General features: G+C 39.8%; 1 protein-coding gene across 1 annotated transcript; it reads right to left on the reverse strand.

Moving 5' to 3' along the window:
- LOC109849557 (hypersensitive-induced response protein 4) lies at nt 12,733–22,953 on the reverse strand. Its single transcript, XM_020419399.1, has 5 exons — nt 22,667–22,953; nt 21,441–21,561; nt 21,260–21,351; nt 16,853–16,949; nt 12,733–13,424 (listed from the first exon to the last, which is right to left on the reverse strand). The coding sequence occupies exons 1-5, from the start codon at nt 22,856–22,858 to the stop codon at nt 13,042–13,044; spliced, it is 885 nt and encodes a 294-aa protein (XP_020274988.1). The 5' UTR covers nt 22,859–22,953; the 3' UTR covers nt 12,733–13,041.

A 25,967-nucleotide genomic window follows, 5' to 3' on the forward strand; every position in this document is an offset into this window, starting at 1 on the left:
ATCACAGAGCAGGCATCTGATCCTTCGTCTTCTGACGGAAATCTCGTCCGAACCCTACTATAAGTCCCTCGTGTAATGGTTCCAGACTGCAGACGAGTTAAATACCAGGGTACTAGCGGAATTGACTCGGGATTATCCCATGTCGATGCCCTTTTGCTGGTCATATTAGTGGTGACCTTCGGAAATTCTCCGTCTTCGACTATCCTTCTTCTTCGTCGGAAACGCCTAGGCTTGGTCTCAGACATTTCGGTGGATATTCTCTCGAACACCGAAACTCTCCTTGGGGCTTTAGAACAACAGCATTCTGACAATACCGCCTTGATTATGGTGGCACACGGACAGTGAGACTCCGTGTCTTGAACGTCCCTCTTTCGAGACTTACCCGCACCCCTGGCTCTATAGTACAACTCATCAGTTTGATAACTGGAGCAACCCATAGAGTGCTGACATGACTTCCCAGGTATAACACTATCATCATCAGACGAATATGTTTTCCTCTGGGGATATGACGCATTATTAGCGTTTTCAGGAGTCGCTCGTTCAAGTCTACGCTTTTGCGGGCGTAAAAACTTAACGGGCTCTCGAACTTCGACACGCAACCCAATGCGGTCGGAAATAGGGGTTTTCCCTTTGTTATCTTTCTTGGGGGGATTAGCACGACCCCCAGTCAGGTTTATCATTTGGGGATCTTTCAGCGGACCCAATCGCTCCTTGACAGGTGCTTTACCTCGGTTCCCGGGTAAAGGACCGAGGCGACCTTTCAAAGGAACCCTGGATCTTGAAGGATCCGTGTTCTTACCTGACTCCGCCGGAGGTGCGGGGGCAAGGGGAACGGGATCTGGATTTGATGAAGGTGGGACAGCAACATCGTCCGCTCTTGTCTTAGGCGACAGCTTTGCCTTTAGCACCCACACCTGCTTGAGTTTTGACGGATTCTTGACCGTCTCTTCTTTTTGCATCTCCTCTGCTTTCTGCAGAAGGGCTCGGGCATGCGTAAGCAATGCGCGACGCTTCTTGATTCGCTCTTCGAGGGTTGAGCGAGTCCTCGTGACACGAACCCAATCGTTTGTTTCTGCCTTGAAGGAGGAGTTGGTTATGTGCCGTTGTTGCTCTTGGCGCTGTCTGGACTTGAGATCTTCATTGTAGCGAATCCCGTCCATCGATTCCGCGGCCTTGGCCAGTTGTCGTGCAAGGCGTTGGCGCCGTCTTTGGCGCGTCCTCTTTGACACAGCTGGAGCACCTTCAGTAGGCATCTCCTTAGCGGAGGAGAAGTCCAGATCTGCGGTCTCGACCCGAAGGTCCCGCGAACATTTCTGGAAGAGGATGCCTTCCTACGCCTGTTCGGAGAGGCTGATCTGGAGGAGGAGGAAGAGAGGTACTCTTCAAACTTTTGCTGATCGAACTCGTATTCGATCTCTTCATTCACCCGGATCTTGAATGCTGGTTGCGTCACGACGGCCTCGGCAGCGAGGCCGTCGGCTCCCACTGTGGTCGCCAGTTTGTTTTCGTCGAAAGTTGCTTTCTTAAAAATAAACGCAAGATCCGTTTATCGTCTCTTGCTCGCGTGGGTCTTTGGCCTGTGACGGGGACGTTGATATCCGTGGACAACCTGGCACTCAGATCTGTTCCTGAAAAATCGGACAGAGCTTCGTCGATCCGCGAGAGATCTAGAAGCTTGAAGCGTCTATCTCGGCTAAAACGAGATATCTGCTCTTCTTAGGATTACCGGCGAAGGGTAATACTAAGGAACGGGCACGGGTGATGAAGAATCTGATGAAGACCTCTCCTCTGTTGAAGCGCTCGACCACTCTTCACTGCAGCAGGGCTTCGCCAACTTCTCCAAAAATCCAGATCTCCAAAAATGAGGCCTTGGGTGGCTATTTATAGGCAATGGGAGCACCTATGGTGGTTGGATTATCTGTAGAGTGGTCGAGGCACGAAGGGCGTTGTCCTTTTTGTGAACAGTGCTGGGTTCCCGATTGGTCCGGGTCTTCGTTGTTCCGAAATCCTATCAGCTCACGTAGTTCGTCGATTCACTTCAATCGTTCATCGACGTCAATTGAACTCCTGTGGATCGGATAGTGACGTTCATCGTAGCTCTTTAACACTGAACCGTTCGTGGAGACCTATAGGCAATTTTCGATGCCTATAAGAGCTTCGTCGATCCGCGAGGAGATCTAGAAACAGAAGCGCTTATCTCGACAAAAGCGAGATAATTGCTCTTCTTAGAATTACCACAACGGGATAATACTAAGGATTGGATGCGGGTGATGTAGATCTGATGACTTTCGATCTCTTGTGTTGAAGAACTCGATCACTCTTCAGTTCGGCAGGGCTTCGCTAATTCTCCAAAATTCCAGATCTCAAAAAATGAGGCTCCGGGACTTGTATTTATAGGCACGGGACGAATCTGAGTAGGAGACACCATCTGGTGTCTCAACCAGCGCCGAGACACCCTAGGGTGTCTCAACTTGGGCCGAGACACCATGTGGTGTCTCACCTATTGTTGAGACGTATTTTCACCTCCTCGTCGGTTTCCGCCGTAATTTCTTCGTCCGAACTCGGATTTGAGCGATTCAAAGTGCGTTGGAAAGCCGACAAGGAGTTCTATCAGTTCCAATGGTTGGATCATCTGTATAATGAATGAGACACGAAGGGTATTGTTCCTTTTGTAAATATCGCGAGGCTCCCGATTAGCCCGTACCTTCGTTATTCTGAAATTCTGTTAGTCCACGTAGTTCGTCGATTCACTTCAAGCGTTCACCGACATCAATCGAACTCCTGTGAACCGGATAGTGACGTTCATCATCGTTCCTTAACACTGAGCTGTTCGTGGAGACCTATAGGCAATTTTCGATGCCTAGAGATACCCCCTCCAAAGCGTTCCAGACTCGTTTCTTTTATAGAAGAGGCTGGAATACTTTGGATGTGATTGGTCCAGCCTTCAGTCGGCGTAAAGGACCTGTAGCTAGCTTCAACTCTTGGCTCCTTCGATTTTCGGTCTATCCAATGTTTTGACGAATAGCCGAAGTCCTTCCGGCGCTGCGTTTATCGCTTGGCCGTCGTCAGAGTCTCGAGTCTACCACCAGTGAGTTGAGTTTGGCTCGTGTCATTGAGTTAACTTTAAACTGACTACCTCTGTCACATTGTGCTGACTTAGGGTTTCAGATTACCGTGTGTTAACTTTTTGTCGCAACGCGTTGAGTGGCGTTGACCTGGGGTTACGCATTGACCGGCGTTGACCCTAGGGTTTCGAACGTCGAGCGTTGACTTTTTGGTCGCAACGCGTTGACTGGCGTTAACCTAGGGCTACACGTTGACTGGCGTTGACCTTAGGGTTTCGAACGTCGAACGTTAACTTTTTGGTCGCAACGCGTTGACTGTCGTTGACCTAGGGTTACGCGTTGACCGGCGTTGCCTTAGGGTTTCGGATCGCTTGACGTTTGTTGGAGTATACACAGTTTAAGCTCTTGAGGTATTGGAGCATGGCGGTCCTAAATATTGGAGTTGTTAGATGCTCAAGCCACGAGACCAACTAATGAAGATGATGTTTCAATGACTTGCATTTATAGAATTTTTGGCAAATTCTCAGCCATCAACGGGTTTGATAAGCCTTTACCGACTACCGTTTGAGTCGGGCTAGCATGTGGATTGTTTAAGTCCGTTCCGCATGTGACGTTATGCTAAAAGAGTTAACTCTTTTAGTGCTACGATATTGAATATGTAGACTTCGTCTTTCTCCTGTGAAAAGACTAAACAGCAACGTGTATCAGACGTTGACTTAGGATTTTTGGCAAATCCTCAGCCCTCAACGGATTTGACATGCTTTTACCGATTACCATTTGAATCGGGTTTACATGCGGATTGTCTTAAGTCCGTTCCGCATGTGACGTTGTGCTAAGAGAGTGAATTCTCTGAGACTTGATGCTACGACTTCGAATACGTAGACTTCGCCTTTCTCACGGGAATAGACTACCCCCATTGTTACGGGAATAGGCTACCCGGCAACGCGTGTTAGGCGTTGACTTTAGGATTTTTGGCTAACCCCAGCCTTCAACGGGTTTGATAAGCCTTTACCGATTACCGTTTGAGTCGGGTTAGTATGCGGATTGTCTAAATCCGTTCCGCATGTAACGTTGTGCTAACGGAATGAACTCCCTTAGACTTTGTGTTATGACGTCGAATACATAGGCTTCGCCATTGTTACGGGAATAGGCTACCCGGCAACATGTATTAGATGCTGACTTATCCCCACTTAGGCTTCGGGATAAAATACCCCAGACTGGTATTCTGGTGTCTTTTTCAATCGGCGGAAAAAGACTAAACCGGCGACGCGTGTTAGGCGTCGGCATATCCTTTCTTAGGATTCAGGATGAAATTCCCCATACGTGTAAGGCATGGATTTTGGTGTTATTAATAACAACCTGCCACAATATTGAATATGTGAACGGGTGTTTTTTTTAACGATTAAGAACTAACCGGCAGCGCGTGTTAGGCGCAGACTTATCCCTGCTTAGGTTTCAGGATAGAATACCCTAGAATCGAACTCTGGTGTCTTCTTCTTCGGAGAAAGACTAAACCGGCAGTGCGTGTTAGGTGCAGACTTATCCCTGCTTAGGATTCGGGATAAACTTCCTAGGATGAATCCTAGATTGATAAATTCTTGGAAAAGTCCACTCCGAGAATCGAAAAGATTCGGATAACCCTAACTGTCGGAAGGTTTGATTACCGAACTAAAGATGAATTTCTCGTTTATCGAGAGTGAATTATGGTTTTGACCCTAACTGTAGGAAGGTTTGGCCAAACAGGAGTTTGAGGTGACCCTAACTGTTGGAAGGTTTGATCACTCGATTTGAAAGTGGACCTCTCGTTCATTGGAGGAATCGAGAGGAGGTTTTGGTTGTGGTCCTAACTGTAGGAAGGTTTGACCAAGTGGAAGGTTTAAGACGATCCTAACTGTAGGAAGGTTTGATCGCTTGATTTGTGGACCTCTCGTTCATTGGGGGAATCGAGAGGGGATTTTGACTGTGGTCCTAACTGTAAGAAGGTTTGACCAATGGCGGGTTTTATGTCCAGACTCTAACAAAGAGAGTGTTGAGTACACAGACACGGTGGGAATTTGAATGGGAGTTATCCCTAAGAATATTAACATTCTTTTGGGAACTTCCCGTTACATAAATCGTCCACCCCCAGCTTCCTCTACGGAACTGGTTCGGACATTATTCTCAGTTACCTGACCGGGTTATCCTTAAGAATATTAGCGTAATATTCTCCAGGAACTTCCCGTCAAAAGTGGGAAACGGTTTAGACTCTTATACCTATTGGAGTATGCAGGGAGCAGTTTAACCTTTTGCACCTGTTGGAGGATTGAGAAACAGTTTATACTCGTATACTCTTTGGAGTCTTGGTTCTCAATTGGCTTACCTTAGCGTTATAACGCCGGCTTCAACCAAGGTTTGGATGCTATTCTTAAGAGCAAAGCACTCCTTGGTGGGATGAACGACCCTCCTGTGGTATGCACAGTACATTGGGTCCGTAGTGTTGTCAGCTTCCTCCTGATTTATAATAGGTGGTAGCTTGATCTTGTTGCTTCCAAGGATGGATTCGAAGATGGCTGGAACGTCTTCGTCCTTAAAGGAATACTCTTTTTTGAGTCTTGGGTTCGAAGTCTTTAGATGTCTTCGGGATTGCTGTTGTGACGTTCGATTAGCACCAACAGCAGCTGCAGGTGCTTTGCCCTTACCACGAGAGGCGAAGTTCGAGTTCAGAGGATTGGCCGTCGGTAGATTCCTCTCGGTCTTCTTCCTTCGGAGGAAGCGTTCGGCTTGTTCACCGCACACCTTCAGATCCTTCCATGTTTCGGACGGTGCAGTCCCCATTGCTTCCAACACGTCCAATGCGAGGTTGTTGTGGCAAGTTTGGAGAATGAACTCCTCAGTGATCGGGTCCCGACAGTTCATCGCCTTGTTCCGGAACCTCTTGACGAAGGTGTCGACCAATTCCCCGTCTTTTTGTTTCTCATCGAACAACGTTCCGATGGATATCTCGGTGTCATCGTTGAAGAAATTAGTGAGGAATTTAGTCTACATGTCGTCCCAGCTATTCACACTTCCTGGCTTGAGACGGCGATACCAATCGAAGGCGGCTCCACGAAGAGTGCCAACAAAGGACCATACCATCAGAGGCTCATTACCAGAGATAACTCCCAGGTGTGATTTGAAGTAAATCAAATGCTGAGTGGGTGAACCCATCCCATTAAACGGCGTGAAGTTAATTAGATTGAACTTCGCCGGGTATGGGATTGATTCCCATTCTCTTGGGTATGGACAAGGAATGCCCGTCTTTTTCATCTCTTCAGCGAAAATCAACGTATTGATTTTGCTCTCGAGGTTTTTAATCTTCAAGCTTTCACCTGTGTTTTCGCTAGCATTCTCGTTACCACCCCCTGCATTGACGGGAGGATTATTGGCATTATGAGCTTCATTGGCATTCGTGTCCTCATCTTCCTGATCAATCTGGTTATGACGACTTGGCTCGCCTTGCTGGTTCGTCAGCGCTCGGATTTGTTCGTCATGCATTTCTCTCATATTCTTTATGGCCATCTGCATTTCGAGCTTGAAGCACTCTTGTTGCTTAGCCATGGCTTCTTCGAGCATCTTGGCTACTTGTTCCGCGCTTATCATCAGTGACTCGCGGGGTTGTCCCTCCCTGGATACTGTATTGTCTGATGCGACAGCAGAGCAGGAATCCGATTCTTCATCTTCTGATGGTAATCTTGTCTGAACCCTACCATAAGTTCCTCGTATGATGGCTCCGGACTGCAGACGGGTCATCCGCCGGGGTACTTCCGGAATCGACCCGGGATTATCCTGTGTCGATGTCCTTTTGCTGGTCATATTAGTGGTGACCCATGGAAATTCTCCGTCTTCAACCACCGTTCTTCTTCATCGGAAACGCCTAGGCCTTGATTTTAGCGTTTCGGTAATGAGCCTTTCGAAGACTGAAACTCTTTCGGGGACCGTCTTGATGCAGTTGCACTCAGACAATACTGCCCGAATGAGTTTGGAACAGGGGCATTGAGTCTCTAGCCCTCGGGGACTCCTTTTCCTGGTTTTTCTCGTACTCCCATCACGATAGTACAACTCGTCAGCTTGACAATCGGAGTAACCTATCGTGTGTGGGCACGACTTCTCAGGTATAACGTCATCATCATCAGACAACAACGTTTCCTTCTGAGGGCGGACTGCCTTTTTAGGGCCTTCAAGAGTCACGCGCCTCGAAACATGCCTTTTTTGGCGTGAGTTCTCAGCGGGCTCCCGGACTTCAATGCGAAAAGTAGTACGCGCAGCTGCCTTGAACTCGTTGTCATGTTGAAGGTGACGGCGACCCCCAGCATGTTGAGTCGTTCGGGGCTTCTTGATCGGGCCCAAACGTTCTTGAACTGGCGTCTTGCATCGTTCATCGGTGTTCGCGGGAAAAATCGTGTCTTTCTTCATTGATTCCATTGCACTCTTAAATAACAACTTTTTGAGTTACAAAGATCCGGTCTTTTTATAAGATCCGGTTACAATGAAAATCAAATAAAAGAAAAGAAAGATTACAACTTTTTATCCTTGTTTGTCGAACGAATCGCGAGCTCCTGTTTTGCGGTCACTCGCTTTGTGGCGTTCTTCGCCTCGCCGCCGGTGGGTTTATCCATTGGACCACCGCGCGGCATCTAGATCGATCGGATCTATCGAGCACGACTGGTATTATTTGCAAGAAATAATAGCCGAGGTACCTATTTTCCCAAGAAATTAGTAGCCTTTAATTCTCGGGATCAAAGGCCAAGCTTTGATCTGGAGTTGTGCCTGCGTAGAGTCTGAGATCGCGTCCTCTCGAACTCTTGCCTTTATTTGGCGTGTACGATCGCTGAGCACCAGATCTGGATGAGCAAGTCCTCGAAGTCCTAAAGTTTGAATCTTTTTTAGATCTGACGTCTTCAATCCAGCAGGGCTTCGCTCGTCCAAAAAATCCCACCTTACAAATGAACACTCAATGGCCTATTTATAGGCTCTCAGATCTGTGCCTGCGCACAGATCTGGGCGGCACCCATGGGTGCCTCGGCTCTTGCCGAGCCACCATGGGTGGCTCGGCCTTGGCCGAGCCACCTATAGGTGGCTCAGCCACCGAGCCACCTAGAGGTTGGCCCTCGGTTTGGCCGAGTCCCCTAGGTGTTGGGTTCCGTCGTGTTTTCGTCTTTCGCCGTTCTCGTCCCGTGATTTGGTTGATTCAGATTCTGATTCGTTGACCTGATTTGGCAGTAAATCCGATTCCTGATTTGGCAGTAAATCCACTTCTGAGTTTGAGTCCGAAACCGATCTTGATTCGGTCGTGATTCATCCGAGTCCGCTCTTGTTTGGATGACTCGTTGACTCCTCGAACCATTGGCTTGATTCCGCACGCGAATGGATGCATTCCGTTGCTTGCGTACGATTCGTTGACCTCGTCACCTCGTCACTCGATGGTTTGTCGAATTATCGTGCCGAGCTATGCCGAGGGACTTATAAGCAATTTTACATGCCTACAATCGGGAAGTGGACCGAGGCGCTCTAAAACAGAGTTCCTTCTTCGGGATGATTCCGCGGGATCTCCCGGAGTAGCTATTGGAATTGCTAGCGATTTCGGTTGGTTCGTCGGAGGTTGAACTTGCTTCGAAGGCTGTAATGATTGTGCCTTAGCCTGAATCGCCGCTTCAGACTTTGGCCTCCAGACTTGGCGGGTTGGTGGCGGCTTTTTGGCTAATTGTCATGCGAGGCGTTGACGACGTCTTTGGCGCGCCCTCTTCGACAAAGTTGGAGCACCCTCAGCGGTCATGCTGGTCGAACTCATATTCGACCTCCGTTTCAACCGGGATCGGGATCCGAGGTTGCGACACGTCAGCCTTCGCAGAAAGGCTGTCGGCTCCCACTGTGGTCGCCAGTTTGTTTTCGTCGAAAGTTACCTTAGTCATTGATTTCATTAAACTTTAAGCGTTACAAATGAATTCAAACAACAAAAGAATAAAAGATTACAACTTTCTTGAAAATAAACACAAGATCCGTTCGTCGTCTCTTGTTTGTGTGGGTCTTTAGCCTGTGACGGGGATGTCGATATCCGTGGACTACCTGGCAATCAGATCAGGTTCAGAGCTTCGTCGATCCGCGAGGAGATCTAGAAACAGAAGCGCTTATCTCGACAAAAGCGAGATAATTGTTCTTCTTAGAATTACCACAACGGGATAATACTAAGGATTGGATGCGGGTGATGTAGATCTGACGACTTTCGATCTCTTGTGTTGAAGAACTCGATCACTCTTCAGTTCGGCAGGGCTTCGCCAATTCTCCAAAATTCCATATCTCAAAAAATGAGCCTCCGGGACTTGTATTTATAGGCACGGGACGAATCTGAGTAGGAGACACCCTCTGGTGTCTCAACCAGCGCCGAGACACCCTAGGGTGTCTCAACTTGGGCCGAGACACCCTAGGGTGTCTCGGCCTTGGCCGAGACACCATGTGGTGTCTCACCTATTGTTGAGACGTATTTTCACCTCCTCGTCGGTTTCCGCCGTAATTTCTTCGTCCGAACTCGGATTTGAGCGATTCGAAGTGCGTTGGAAAGCCGACAAGGAGTTCTATCAGCTCCGATGGTTGGATCTTTTGTAAACATCGTGGGGCTCCCGATTAGCCCGTACCTTCGTTATTCCGAAATTCTGTTAGTCCACGTAGTTCGTCGATTCACTTCAAGCGTTCACTGACATCAATCGAACTCCTGTAAACCGAATAGTGACGTTCATCGTCGTTCCTTAACACTGAGCTGTTCGTGGAGACCTATAGGCAATTTTCGATGCCTACAATCATCTCTGTGATTGGTCACTAGGGCATATCATACTTAACAATATCCAGTGAGCAACAAGAGGGAGAGTGTGACTCGAATTCATGTGCATCTGACTTAATGTTTGAGGAGTCTTTTGATGACGAATTAGGGTTAGATCCGCTGGTCAATCATGTATCTACAATTGGCTGGCAACGAGAATCTTTAGAGATAGAACCCTGAGTCCAACTTCGCCCATTTGTGGAGGAACCCCCTAAGTTAGAGCTCAAAACTTTACCTGAAAATCTAGTGTATGCCTACTTAGAGGAGAGCGAGGCTTTACCAGTTATCATTTCTTCTAACTTGACTACCAATCAAAAGTTAGTAGCCGTCGAATACATGTCAAAATGGGTTGAGGCAGTAGCTTGCAAAACTAATCACTACAAGGTTATTGTAAAGTTTTTAAAGGAGAATGTTTTGGCACGGTTTGGAGTGTCCCAAGCGATCATTAGCGATAACGGTACACATTTCTGTAACTGTTCTTTTAAGGCTTTGATGAGAAAATATTCAATCACACATAAATTGTCAATTTATTATCACCCCTAAACCAGTGATCAAGTAGAGGTCACAAACAGGCAAATCAAACAAATCTTATAAAAAATAGTTAATATAACAGAAAAGATTCTGTAAAATTATGTGATGCTCTGTGGGCATATAGAACAACATTCAATGCCAATTTGGGGATGTCACCATACAAGTTTTTTTTGGGAAAGCTTGTCACCTACCAATGAAGTTGGAACAATGAGCAATGTAGGCTATAAAACAGTTGAATTTTGACTTAGACTCGGCAGGTAAAATCAGGTTGCTCCAAATAAATGAGTTAGAAGAAATTCGAAACGATGCATATATAAACTCAAAATTTTACAAAGAGAAAACCAAGATTTTTCATAACAATTCAATTTTAAGAAAAAATTTAACTCCGAGATAGAAAGTTTTATTGTACAACTCAAAAGTACATCTTTTTTCTGGAAAATTGAGATCAAGATGGTCAGGCCCATTTATCGTTAATAGAGTTTTCTCACATGGGGCTGTCGAGATAGAAAATCCTAAAAATGGTCATATTTTTAAAATTAATGGTCTTTCATTGCAACGCATTGATCGGCGTTGACCTAGGGTTACGCGTTGACCGGCGTTGACCTAGGGTTTGGAGCGTCGTACGTTTTAAGTTTGGTCGCAACTCATTGATTGGTCGCAACGCATTGATTGGTCACAACGCATTGATTGGCGTTGACCTAGGGTTACGCGTTGACTGGCGTCGACCCTAGGGTTTCGAGAGTTTTCTCACATGGGGCTGTCGAGATAGAAAATCCTAAAAATGGTCATATTTTTAAAATTAATGGTCAACGCTTAAAGTCATTTTTAGAATTTTCTACGCTCGAATAGGAGAAGGTGTTGATTCTCCATGAACCACATTATTTGTAAAAAAAAGAAAAAAAAAGATATATATGAAAAAAAGAAAAAAAAAGAGAAGCATAATTTTTTTTTCCTTTTGTTTATTATTTGATTTAATCATCCTCATACTAAAGGTAATTGCAGATTCTTTTTAGCAACATTGTTCTAGGTCGACCGAACAAATGTAAGTTCTTCAATTCTCATCTGCTTTACTTTGTGCATAAGAGAATTTGCATTGAGGACAATGCAAAAATTTAGGGGGTGGGGGGGGGGGGGGGTTTTTTTCTCTTTATTTGAGTAGTTATTTTTCCTCTTTATTTTATCTTTTTGTTACATTTTTGTCATAATTTTTCCTTCTTTCATTCCAAAAAAAATTATAAAAATATTGTCACTTGCCAAATTAATAAAGTTAAAATAATTGATTTATTTAATAAAATTTAATTTTTCTAATCCATAGTTAGTAATTTACTCAAGTTCACCTTTTATGATAAATCTAAATAAATTTCATAAGAAATAATTTTTCAAATTAGTATACTTTACTTAAGCCTTAACGTAGACTTTTAATTAAAATAATGAAATTTTTACATGCTTAACTTAGAGTTGAAAATAATCTTTCGACCTAGTAATTAAGCCCAATGAGTATTTCTATACTTAATGACCTAAGCCCAATTGGGTTGGGATTCATTGGCCCAAAACTCGTTAAATGGTCATTTAGAAAGCCCTTAGAAAAAATCACCAAAAAATAAAGAGTAAAAAATATATACTAACAATATTTTTATATATATAGTTATATTTGTATATATGGTTCTGAAAATTTATTTAAAACAAAGAGTTAGCATGTTTTTTCAATACTTTTAAATTAAATTTCTAAGTTTGACTTGGTTTTGTATTGCTATAATGAAAATATTTTCTAGGAGATTTACTTTAGAGTTATTTATTAAAAATGTTTTCTTGAGTAATAGCTAGCTTCAATCAGAATGTCTAAATATATCAAGTAAAATTAGTTATGGGAATTAGGGGAGACCTCTCCTCATCCTACCCCCTCCTTTCTTTCATCTTTTATGCACACACCGATTAGAAAAATCCCTCCTATCCTCTAACAAGTTCCCATGGCACCTATTAGAAAAATCGCTAAAACTATATGCTTTAAAACAATTCTACTGTCCGGTAAAATCATACAACACTTCCAAATGATGGAAAAATAATAGGTTTAAATCTTCTTAGCCTCTGCTTCTCCATGCCTAATCAAATTTACCCCAAGGCTTTACCATGACAAAGTTGTACATAAATTTCTGAAACTTTTCGATAGCACAGACAGCAGGCTAAATATAGCGTCGCAAAAGTTGAACTGAACTTTATGCATCAATCGGTCTCGAGCAAAACAACCAAAAAGAGAATATCTCTGTCAAAAACATATTAAGTACCTTCTAAAGCAAAAACACAGAGAAATTGAGTAGAAAGAATTGCATCCTAAACTTTATTTATTAATGGAAAATATGAAATGAGCAATTTTCTGATCAAGTTCAACATGCATGAAGTAGTATATACAGAAAGCTCTGATAAACTTTTCATGTTTATTATACTAGTATATGTACTATACTAATATACGCACCAGTAAAGTACTGATAAGGTCCCAGCAAATTAAAACACGTATCATACGAAAGCGTTGGTAAACTTGCTCTTCAGAAGCCACCAGTAGAAAAGCTACTAATCTAATCTCCAACATGCCCATCTGAAACAACTGTGTTAGCAAAGCTACTAATCTAACTGAACCAACGGATCAACATTACCGCTAGATGCTTCCATCATTCCATTTCGTATCTGATCAGTTATATCCCTAATGTGGCCAGGACCATGAGGTATAAACACGGTAGTGTTCTTCGATGCGTTCCCAAGTTCTTTTATAGTGTCAAAGTACTGAGTGACCATTATCAGATCCATCACATCCTTAGCTGAGGTTCCAGACACGGAGTGAGAGAAGTTGAGAATGTTATTTCTTAGACCATCCGTTATTGCCTGGCGTTGTTTCGCGACTCCAACACCTCCAAGATACTTGGCCTCTGCCTCTGCTTCAGCCCTCTTCACCATAAGTACCTTTTCAGCTTCCCCTTTATAAACGCTAGCAAGCTGAAGCCTTTGGGCTGCAAATATAACAGTATCAGTTGAGCATTTTATTCATTATAAGTAATAAAGAGATTAAAACAAATATTTAATAACTTAAAGTAGTCCAAGATAATCCAGGCATTAAGAAATTCAACACACTGTCACTATGTTCTCTTGATTCAACCATCCAGCACATTCACCATCACAACAAAGCTAAAATAGAAGACTGATTGCTTGTTAATAACTTAAATTTTCTTTTTTGATAATTTCTGCATTCAACTGTGGTGAAATTTGAATTACATTCTCATAGCAAAAGAATTTCCCATGGTGAAGTCTTTTTGGTACATTTTCTGGGTTCTACTCATAGCATCCATTATGCAACTCAACTACTCCTGAGTCCCTAGATATCCCACAATGAACAGCTACAGAAATGACCTTTACAGTTCCAGAACAACTTTGCAGTTTGACTGAATAAAACCAATGATTGTACTGTGTTCAACATTATTCCGTAATTCTTACTAACCTAGAGCATTGGCTTAGTTTCATGTCCGGTCATGAAAGTAACATAGACAGCCCAAAATTAAGAAACACCCTAAAAAGAAGTACACCTTACTGCTGAAACAGTGAGTTGCCTTTGTAGCATTACATCCACGCATCTAACTCCTCTTGATAGTCTAACTAGCTGTCTATCCAACACAACCAACAAAGAAACCATCCTTCCCAGAGCATAACTCATACTAGGAGTCAGTCAGGTAAAATATTTGTAACATCACAGATACAAGTCATGAATCCCACCATGCCTTCCTTAATTCAAATCAGGTAAACGAGAGCAAGAGACAAATTGATCATTAGATATTGATACTGACCGCTTAGTTGGCAACTGATAAGTTGCTAACTAAAGATTAGAACAATCAATCACAAAACCCAACACTGAGTTGGCTCTATCTGTTAGAACTATTACAAAATCCCGATGCAGCAAAATACCCTCAAGCACAGACAGCATTGACAAGCCATCTAAACATGACTACGTGAACCAGAACCAATTTGCACAATCAGCAGATAATTCAAATCAGATAACACTATTCCAAGATAACATTTTTTATTGAAAGTAGTCAGCCAAACAAAAAAGGCCAAATATTGGCAGGTTAAAAGTCATTCACAGGTAACTTGCTTTAAAAAACAGTATAGACATCCATATACGACTCTATAAGCACGTCAATTCATGACAAATAATGGAAAATTTGACATAATACTTATAATCTAATACAGCCGCCTCTGCCCACATAAGAAACTATTTTGCACATATAATTTATATGATCCTAAGCCCTGCATGCAAACCAATTCCAAAGACTATAAAGGCCCTGTCAAATGTCCCTTCCGCTACACCAAAACTCAGAAGTTGTGTGGGAAGAAAAAACACTTAACATAGTTCACATTGAAACAACCGGTTTATCTTCCAATGTCAGATCTCGGAAAGTCAAAACGTATGTAAATGAACTATTGTAAAAAATGTAAAGGAGAGACGGATCTTTAAGCACTCATAAGCACATGCTTAGATCTCCCCCCTCACTCAAACCCTCTCAGCAGCAACCACTGCAATGGAAACTGTCAGAGAACCCATATGTGAAACAGAAAGAAATGGAAATACATGCTAATGTTATCTAATAACGATAACATCACGCATAGTAATATCCACAACCTAGATACACCATATGGTGATGATTTCCACACCCATGTACTGTATAATTCATATACCAAGATTATGTTCATCCATATACCCGTGATCGTAAGTCTGTGAAATCTACCAGTCGTTTTTTTAAATATCAGCAACAAGCTATGTAACCTGGGTACTTCTATTTGGAAACCGTACTCGTACCGGACACGTACTTGTACCCCAAAGTTCATGGACTCTTCTTGAATATATGCACACAATTGTTCAAGCTTATACTCAAGTATATATATGTTTTAATCTAAAACACTCCTCATACATTTCTTGGATGTATACACTTCACATCTATTTATAATATATTGATCTCATGTAAATGAAAAAAAAAATATTTATCTTATATAAATTATTAATTTTAATACATATAAATATACATAACATACATATTTATAGCCGTGTCCCTATACCCTACTTTTCACAAATTTGATGTATCCTGTACCTGTACCCGCACCCCTACCCATGCAACTTTGGCAACAAGAAAATCCTCTCTTGCTTCAATACATTTTGATTTCCATGCCATGCAATAAGATCATATTGTCAACATTTTTTTCTATCATAGTGCTTGACACTAGGGGTGCTAATGAACAGAATTCAAATTGAACACCACAGTATTTGGATTCGGATTCGGTTAATTTTGACGAATTTGAATTCAAATCCGAATTCTAGTTGAATAGAAAAAGAGTGTTCAAATTCGATTCGTTTATTATTCGAATTTTGTTAAAACGTTCACGAATATCATATTAGCACACTTGATTAGTCATAAGATTCTTAAACACGAGGTCATGAGTTCAAAAGCTATGTTTGACATAATTTATTAAATCCTTTCTTTAAAGTTTTACTTAACTGTTATTATGATATTTCACTATAAGAGTTATTATATATGTTTATAAATTAATGACATAATGTTTTAGATAAAAACATTATTTATAATATTATACAAACATAAAAGATAATATAATGTAATAGTGTAAAAGTAGAAAAACTTAAAAGAATATTTAATAATCAAACAAATCGAATATACAATTGGTTAATATTCTATTCGTTTATGAACCGAATAATAAAAACTATTCGTTCATTATTAAATGAACCATGGAATTGAATGTAACCGAATACTATGGACAATAAACGAACTATTTGTTACCTATTTGGTTCATTTCCATCCCTTATTGACACTCTAACAAAGACAAAGTGCAAAATGACCATGGAGAGCACCTTATTTCGTGACTTGTGAAAATAATATATTTTTCCAGCTTCTCCAATCATCTAGTTAATTATGCCACAGTTGCAGCTTGAATGGCAGACCATGAAGCATACAAGAAATGTGTATTAGATTTTGCTTGCTAACCATATACCAGCCCAACCCTTTGCCTTTTTCCCACCATACTGTATCATAAATCAGATTTCTCATGCTTGTGAAACTAAGAGAAAGAAAACTAATGAGGCCTGCAGCTGCGAGTTCATTCTATTTGCGGAAATATGAAATCTAGCAAATAACACTAGCTAGATAGAAAACAATAGGTTGAAAAGAAAACCAATAAGAACTATTACAATAAAATGCTGACAGAAACTTCCATAATCAGCAACTGGATATAATTCATACCACTTCAAAGAAACAGAGAATGCGTAGAACTACTAAGAAGAACAAAAACTAACGCTAAATTATCGATTATTATGCATAAACATGAGAACTTATATACTGGAAATTATATTTCACTGCACATGATAAGGAAGAGTATGCACCTGCATTTATTTCATTCATCGCTTTACGCACAGAGGGATCAGGTATGATATCAACCATGAGTATCTGCTCTATGTTATAACCATAGGCTCCCATCACCTGATTTCGATTGTTCCACATTAGATAGACTGAGGGAATAAAAAAATCGAGAAAACAAAAACTATCCTCAATTACTCACTCATATACGTTAAATACAAATTTACTCCAAAGTAGAGAACAAGATGCAAAAAGTTAATGCACTAAGTGCATCAATGACGGTAAAGATGCAAATGTTGGTTCTGATATGAAATAAAAATGGACTCTGCACAAAGATAAGATCCAAAAGGAAACAAGAAATATCACCACACCTTTAAACATAATTCTCCCTTTTTACTGTTGATAATTAAAAGATCACAAGTTCAAATGGTGTTGCAGTATCTAAAAAATGTGCAAAGTAAAACCGTTAGACAGAAATTAAGAGATTAAGAGTTGGTTATTAAATAGAGAGAAGATGTAGGCTTACATGATTGCCAGGTTATAAGAAGCAACAAAAAAATGGTTCCAAGAATGAGATTAACAATTATAACAAGTGAGACAAGTTTTGTAATTGTATGAATTAAGAGGATCTTGCATGAGGATAATTGTGGAATTAGAAGTGTATGAAATGTTTTAATGTAGATAGGGAGATTATCTACAAGAAATCTCAAATTTTTTTTTTTTGTTTCCTTGGATTTTCAGCTAATTAATAGTGCATGACACGTATGTACATGTCCATCAAAGAAAAATTTCCTGTAACAAGTTTGTTCGGTATGCAAGTGTTGGAACAACAAATGTAGTTGCAACACCATAGGTGTGTTTGGATTGATGTAGTTGGACTTCTATGTTGTTCCAAATACATCTATACGTGTTTGATGGGTTGTCGTCGCAACACAAAAAATTTGTTGCAACGCCAAATTATGCTAAAAATGAGGGAGTTGTAACTGCATTGAAATCGTAGTGTTGCAACAACATGGGTTACAACTTACAACTACATGCAGATGCAACAACATTAGCTGCAATGGGTGTGTTTAATTAGAGGGTGTTTGAACAACAAATTTAGTAGCATCTGCATATAGCAACTCATGTTGCATTAACATGTAATTGCAACGCATGTTGTTGCAATACTCTACAATTTTCATAAGGATGCAACACCATAATTTTAAGCATATTATAGTGTTGCAATAACCTTTCTATGCCATTAAACATCCAACTAAACATGCATAGATGTAGTTGGAACAACATAGTGCTCCAACTACATCAATCCAAACACCCATGATCTTCGTAACTACATATGTTTTTCAAACACCATCCAACCAAACACACCTAAATGCGGGTGCAACTACATTGGTTGTTCCAACACCCTTTAACCAAACACCCTAACAGTTTTTATCATTGTTCAGTTTCTGTGACACATTTACCATCTAATTAGTCACAGACTTTATCCACAATGTATGACACAACATAAATAATGTAGTCTTCAAGCATTTTGAAGAATATGTTTAAGAATTTTTCTTTATTTTAAATATTCACACAACAAATACTAGCAAAATGCATGCGACTTCCTTCAACTTTTTTAGGAATAGAGTATTTCCAAAGGTTGAAAGCATGTTAAGAACCTAGTCCAATAGTCATGAAATGTGAATTTTGTATGAGATAAGGATAACAGTAAGGAAGAATAGACTGTACATGATCATTAATGAAAATCTACAAAAGCATTTTAAGCATGTATTCTGTTGGATTCTTTGTTACATTATTCCTTATAATTTAGGTAATTAATAGTGCCTAGCATGCATGCATACGACCATTAAAGACAATTTTTTATTCCACTACTAGTTCCTCTGTATTTCAATTTCCATATGACATATTAACGATCCAGTTGATCAGATTTTTCTCAGCAATGTATTAAGCAATGGAAACAATGTAGTCTTCAACAGTTCAAATATTTCGAAGCATATATTAGCAAAGGTTTCGTCATTTTAATTATTCACTACAAAAATACTAGTAAAATGCATGTGCCCTGGACGTATTCAATTTTGCAAGGAATAAAGTATTTACAAAATTTAATAGCATCTTAACAACCAAGTCCATTAGTCAAGAAATGTGGATGTTGTATAAGATAATGATAACCACTGTTGAAAACCCTAGTTACATAACTCGTTATTTTACATTGAACAACTTAGGAAACATCAAGTGTTACGTAACTTTTGAAATAACTCCCGCATGCCATAACTCTACATTATTACCCAAAAAAATTATTTCAACATAATGTACTTCTTATTTCACTATAATGTACGTTATTTCAATATAATTTGTAATATAGACATGAGAACACTTTCTTTATTCAGTACTCAAAGTGTTATTATTTACTTTAATGTTTTGCATAAAACTTATCGTACTTGTGCTTCCGAATAGGTTGCTAAGCGTTTATGATTTGTTTAGGTTGAGAAATTGTGATGTTGTTTGATAGTCATGATGATATATTTGAGTTATGATGACTATGTTTATTAAAATCATCATGAATATTCTGCATTTACTAAATATATGTAAGTAGATAATACTAGAACATGTAACCTACAATGTCTGTTACATTGTTTTGCACTATCAAGAGGCGAGCATGTGTTTTCATTATTTTCAACATTGATAATAACAGTAAGAAGCATAATACATGACAATTAGTGAAAAAAACATCTGAAAGAATTTTTAAGCTTGTATTATGTTGGAGTCCTTGTTTTAATTTTTTTTATTTTTTATTTTTAAATTTTATTGCTATCTAAAAGAAGAGTAAGGAAGTCATCAAATCCTTATCACAAACTATCCTTCGAATAAGAAGAAATTAGTTTATAAACATCCGCACAGTTACTTTAAATGATAACATAGTTTAATGTAAAAACTAGATGTGATGGAGAAAATGTCAGAAATTTCTTGGCGTGATATTCTTTATTTATTTATATTATTTTTTAGATAGTTGTGTACTATATTACCGCACACTTCTAAATCTTAACAATTGAATATTTAGAATTGGATAAGTTTACAGTTAGGTATGTCTATTTAAATTTCAATAAAAGTAATTAAAAAAATTTAGGAGAGATTTATTTTATAAATAGTAATTTAAGTAGTTTATAAGATAATATTCACTAGATATAAAATAGAGCTATAGGTTAAGAGAAAATGGAAAGCGTCAAAAAATTTATTTGCTTTCAAGAGTAGTTTGGACACATTGTTTATTTGCTTTCAAGAGTAGTTTGACACATTGTTAGGTTCAACAGAAGCTGTTTTGATAAATTTACTAGAAAACCAATTAAATAGTTGCTAAAAAATAAAAATTAGACGGTAATTTAAATTTTGTTAAAATAATATTTTCTGTAAATGCTTAAATGTACCATGCTAATAGAAAATGGAAGGTAATTCTTTGTTTGCTTCAAGAGTAATCTATATTACCTTTGTTCCTTTAATTTGAAGCCGTACCCGTATCCAACATGTACACGTACCCGTACTAGAAAATGGAAGGTAATTCTTTGTTTGCTTCAAGAGTAATCTATATTACCTTTGTTCCTTTAATTTGAAGCCGTACCCATATCCAACATGTACACGTACCCGTACCCAAACTCCCTAGATACTCCTTGCACTTATGCATACATTTATTTGAGCATGTACTCAATTATACAATACATGTTTTAATTTGAAACACTTGTCACACATTTTATGGACACATATCCTACACTTCACATCCACTTCATGAAACTCGTTGGACATAGACCATGATCTAAATTATAATTTTGAATGGTCACTTGGATGTCTAGTTCAAAAACTAGTGTTCCAATTTATAATCCACATAATAAAAGTAACATAAAAATGTTTATAGGAATTCTAATTATCTTCCTTTTCTCATATAAATTATCAATTCCGATATATAAATATACGTGTAAATAAATATTTATACAGCTTGTCCCCATACCCTACCTTTTATAAATTCACCGTGTCCCATACCCGTACCTGTATCTATGCAACACAGAGAGTAGTTTAAATTGGGAGAGAACAAAAATCAAAAGATGATGGCATGAAGGTAAGTTTCTAGGCTGAAATTTAGATATATTCAGAATTATTTAGGAACTTGAATCTACTAACCAATACTTAAATCTTTTGTCGTCATAAATAATAAATTAAGGTAGGTCAGTATGGGACAAGTAGTATGTATGTATGTACGTATACACACACACATATACATATATATACACACACAGACACATACACAAAATGAAATACTATTCCCAGCACATTCAAATTCAATTGGTTAAATTCAAATACCATTCATAGAATGCAACTGGTCACTCTCAAATTCCTAATCAGGAGGTTTGAGAGGATCCCAAGACTCCACTACAAGTTTAGGTTACCTTCTCAAGTTCATCTAGAACAGCTTTAGCCACATCGCCCTTCTGCTCAAAAAGCTCATCTAAAGTCATCAAAGGCACATGGGCACGAACCACTACAACAAGACCAAAAGTGAAACATTCTCAACTTAATAGATACATCAGCACTAGAAAAAAGAAACCCCATAAAATCCTAAGAGACTACCATCAAAAACATAGGCTTGAATCTGCTCTTTGGGGTTCTGCAACTCATAGAATGCATCATCAGCATTTTGCTTAACAACTCGAAACTGAATCGAACAGACGAGCTGGACAAAAACATTATCCTACAGGAATAATACAGAAAAACATCTTAGTACATGGAATATTCACCCAAAAGCATGTTTCTAATCATGTCATATGAAGAGTTAAATTAATCAAACACGTGCTACATGCCCTGCTAAACACATTCAATCTACATATTACAGACGTTATCTAAGTCCAGCAAGCCAAAAATCAAGAGAAGGTAAAATCAATGACCAAGATAGCATATTGTAGCCAAAGCTACAATTCTTATGTGAACTAGGTTAAGCTAGCAAAAATCAGCAAAGACCTAAAGTTCAAAAATTGAAAGAGATGATGGAATTGAATAGAATAACAATTACAGGATTACAGATTGGATTAAATTAGAGATCAAGGGAGATTTCAATTGTTTTTTCAGAAAGAAACAACAAATTTTTAATATTAAGAATAAGATGCCTCAGAGATCAATCCCCAAAGTAGCCCTAGAAATAAATAGAGAAATCTCAATATAATAGTGCCTGAACGAATAAGCCTACATGAACAAAATCAGCAAAAATCAAGATAATTCACCAATTTCACAACTGAAATAGACTGGAGAATTAAAGATATCGAAGAATTACAGGATCCTGGATTAGGTTTAAATTGAAACATGATTAGTACAAGAATTGGGGTTAGGGTTAGGTTTTAGGGGCAGAAGAGGACTTTGGTATACAAATAAGGGAAATCGAGATTCTAATTCAATTTTAAGACAATTAAAGAGTGTCTAGATCACTAACTCCACATGAACAAATTTATTAACAATCAAAGAAAAAGAATTTAACAAAATAAGGGGTTTGGGCTAGATGAATTAGGGTTAGGGTTTTATTGGAGAGATTATTGAATATTAGAGCTAGGGTTAGGATTAAGCAACTAATCACATAGCAAGAATTACGAGATTACGGTGGAATTGTTGACAGAGGAATTAGGTCGAAATGAACAAAATTAAGTGTAATAAAAGATAATCATAATCTCAAAATTGAAATAGACTTAGGGAGAGAAAGATCTAGAGAATAAAAGATGAAGACTAAATAGAAAGATACACAAGAATTAGGTTAGGCTTTTAGGGTGAGAAGAGGAAGAACTAGAGGATTAGGGAGCTAAAGAGAGGACCTTGGTCTTGGTCTCGATCTTGACGTCGAGGGCGCTGATGCGAGTGGAGAGGGATCCACCGAGGCATTCGCCGAGGAAGGGGTTCAAGCAGTGGAATCCAGGGGAGGCCAGCCTCAGGAAGCGGCCCCAGCGCTCCACAACGCCGATGCTCGCCTGATCGATGCACGCACAGAACAAACAGTTCACCGTCATCTTTTCGCTCACCTCGGTTTTCTTTTTCCGTTTTCCCCTTTTCTTCCCGATTTTTATTTGATCTTTCGCTTTTCTTATAACTTCGTAGTTTTGGGTTTGTTAGACATTTTATATCTGGGAAGAGAGAGAGAAGGATTTAAAATGTTGATTCTCTCGGCAATCGATCGCGCATTAGGGGTGTCCAAAAAGCCCGCCGGCCCGGGCCCGGCCCGGGCCCGGTCGGGCCCGGGCCCGGGCCGGAAACCCGGGCCGCCTTTTTTGTGCCTGGTCCGGGCCCGGCATGGCCCGGAATAGTATTTTTTATTTTTTTTTATTCTTTTTATTTTTTATATGTATTATATATGTATAATATGTGTATATGTAATATATTTTTATATATGTATAATATATGTATATATATATAATATATGTATATATAATATATTTCTATATATGTATAATATGTGTGTGTATATATACTCTCTCTTATATATGTATAATGTATGTATGTGTGTGTGTATACTCTCTCTCTTATACTATACATGTATATATAAGTATACTCTCTCTTATATATGTATACTCTCTCTTATATAAGTATATATAGGTATACACTCTCTTATATATGTATAATATATGTGTGTATATATATATACTCTCTCTCTTAGTATATATGTATATATAAGTATACTCTCTCTTATATATGTATATAATATGTGTGTGTGTGTATGTATACTCTCTCTCTCTTAGTATACATGTATATATAAGTATACTCTCTCTTATATAAGTATATATAGGTATACACTCTCTTATATATGTATAATATATGTGTGTATATATATGTACTCTCTCTCTTAGTATATATGTATATGTATATATAAGTATACTCTCTCTTATATATGTATAATATGTGTGTGTGTGCGTGTGTGTGTATACTCTCTCTCTTAGTATATATGTATATATAAGTATACTCTCTCTTATATATGTATAATATGTGTGTGTGTATACTCTCTCTTAGCATATATGTATATATAAATATACTCTCTCTTATATATGTATACTCTCTCTTATATAAGTATATATAAGTATACACTCTCTTATTTATATATGTATAATAATATGTATACTCCCTCTTATAAAGGTATACTCTCTCTTATATATGTATACTCCCTCTTATATAAGTATACTTGTTTTCGTCGAAAGTTACCTTAGTCATTGATTTCATTAAACTTTAAGTGTTACAAATGAATTCAAACAACAAAAGAATAAAAGATTACAACTTTCTTGAAAATAAACACAAGATCCGTTCGTCGTCTCTTGTTTGCGTGGGTCTTTAGCCTGTGACGGGGATGTCGATATCCGTGGACTACCTAGCAATCAGATCAGGTCCAGAGCTTCGTCGATCCGCGAAGAGATCTAAAAACAGAAGCGCTTATCTCGACAAAAGCGAGATAATTGCTCTTCTTAGAATTACCACAACGGGATAATACTAAGGATTGGATAGGGGTGATGTAGATCTGACGACTTTCGATCTCTTGTGTTGAAGAACTCGATCACTCTTCAGTTCGGCAGGGCTTCACCAATTCTCTAAAATTCCAGATCTCCAAAAAGTGGGGACTCAGGGCTTCTATTTATAGGCACGGGACAAAAATTGCTTGGAGACACCTCAGGGTGTCTCAAACTTGGCTGAGACACCCTTGGGTGTCTCCTAGGGTGTCTCGGCCTTAGCCGAGACACCTTAGGGTGTCTCGTTGGTCCGAGACACTCCGTTATGGTGTATTTGCCCGTTTTCGCTGTAAATTCTTCGTCTGAACTCGGATTTGAGTGATTCGAAGTACGTTGGAAAGCCGACAAGGAGTTCTATCAGCTCCAATGGTTGGATCATCTGTAGAATAAATGAGACACGAAGGGTATTGTTCCTTTTGTAAACATCGCGGGGCTCCCGATTAGCCCGTACCTTCGTTATTCCGAAATTTTGTTAGTCCACGTAGTTCGTCGATTCACTTCAAGCGTTCACCGACATCAATCGAACTCCTGTGAATCGGATAGTGACGTTTATCATCGTTCCTTAACACTGAGCTGTTCGTGGAGACCTATAGGTAATTTTCGATGCCTACAGATACCCCCTCCAAAGCGTTCCAGACTCGTTTCTTTTATAGAAGAGGCTGGAATACTTTGGATGTGATTGGTCCAGCCTTCAGTCGGCGTAAAGAACCTGTAGCTAGCTTCAACTCTTGGCTCCTTCAATTTTCGGTTTATCCAATGTTTTGACGAATAGCCGAAGTCCTTCTGGCGCTGCGTTTATCGCTTGGCCGTCGTCGGAGTCTCGAGTCTACCACCAGTGAGTTGAGTTTGGCTCGTGTCATTGAGTTGACTTTGAACTGACTATCTCTGTCACATTGTGCTGACTTAGGGTTTCAGATTACCGTATGTTAACTTTTTGTCGCAACGCGTTGAGTGGCGTTGACCTAGGGTTACGCGTTGACCGGCGTTGACCCTAGGGTTTCGAATGTCGTACGTTGACTATTTGATTGCAACGCATTGATCGGCGTTGACCTATGGTTACGCGTTGTCCGGCGTTGACCGTAGGGTTTTGAACGTCGTACGTTGAATTTTTTGGTCGCAACGCGTTGACTGGCGTTGACCTAGGGTTACGCGTTGACTAGCGTTGACCCTAGGGTTTCGAAAGTCGAATGTTGACTTTTGGCTGCAACGTGTTGACTGGCGTTGACCTATGGTTACGCATTGACCGGTGTTGACCCTAGGGTTTCGAATGTCGAACGTTGACTTTTTGGTCACAACGCGTTGACTGGCGTTGACCTAGGGCTACACGTTGACTGGCGTTGACCCTAGGGTTTCGAACGTCGAACGTTGACTTTTTGGTCGCAATGCGTTGACTGGCGTTGACCGCGTTGACCCTAGGGTTTCGAACGTCGAACGTTGACTTTTTGGTCGCAATGCGTTGACTGGCGTTGACCTAGGGTTATGCGTTGACCGGCGTTCACCTTAGGGTTTCGGATCGCTTGACGTTTGTTGTAGTATACACAGTTTAAGCTCTTGAGGTATTGGAGCATGGCGGTCCTAAATATTGGAGTTGTTAGATGCTCAAGTCACGAGACCAACTAATGAAGAT

Source organism: Asparagus officinalis, chromosome 7, assembly GCF_001876935.1.
Source record: "Asparagus officinalis chromosome 7, Aspof.V1, whole genome shotgun sequence".
Taxonomy (NCBI): domain Eukaryota; kingdom Viridiplantae; phylum Streptophyta; class Magnoliopsida; order Asparagales; family Asparagaceae; genus Asparagus; species Asparagus officinalis.

Bases quoted from the DNA above. Each gene is read 5' to 3' on its own strand.
- LOC109849557 (XM_020419399.1), bottom strand. From the start codon at position 22,858: ATGACGGTGAACTGTTTGTTCTGTGCGTGCATCGATCAGGCGAGCATC. The intron at 21,352-21,440 runs GTAGTCTCTTAG...GTCTTGTTGTAG, and splicing joins TCAAGCCTATGTTTTTGATG to TGGTTCGTGCCCATGTGCCT. The intron at 16,950-21,259 runs GTAACCTAAACT...AATCGAAATCAG, and splicing joins TTCTAGATGAACTTGAGAAG to GTGATGGGAGCCTATGGTTA.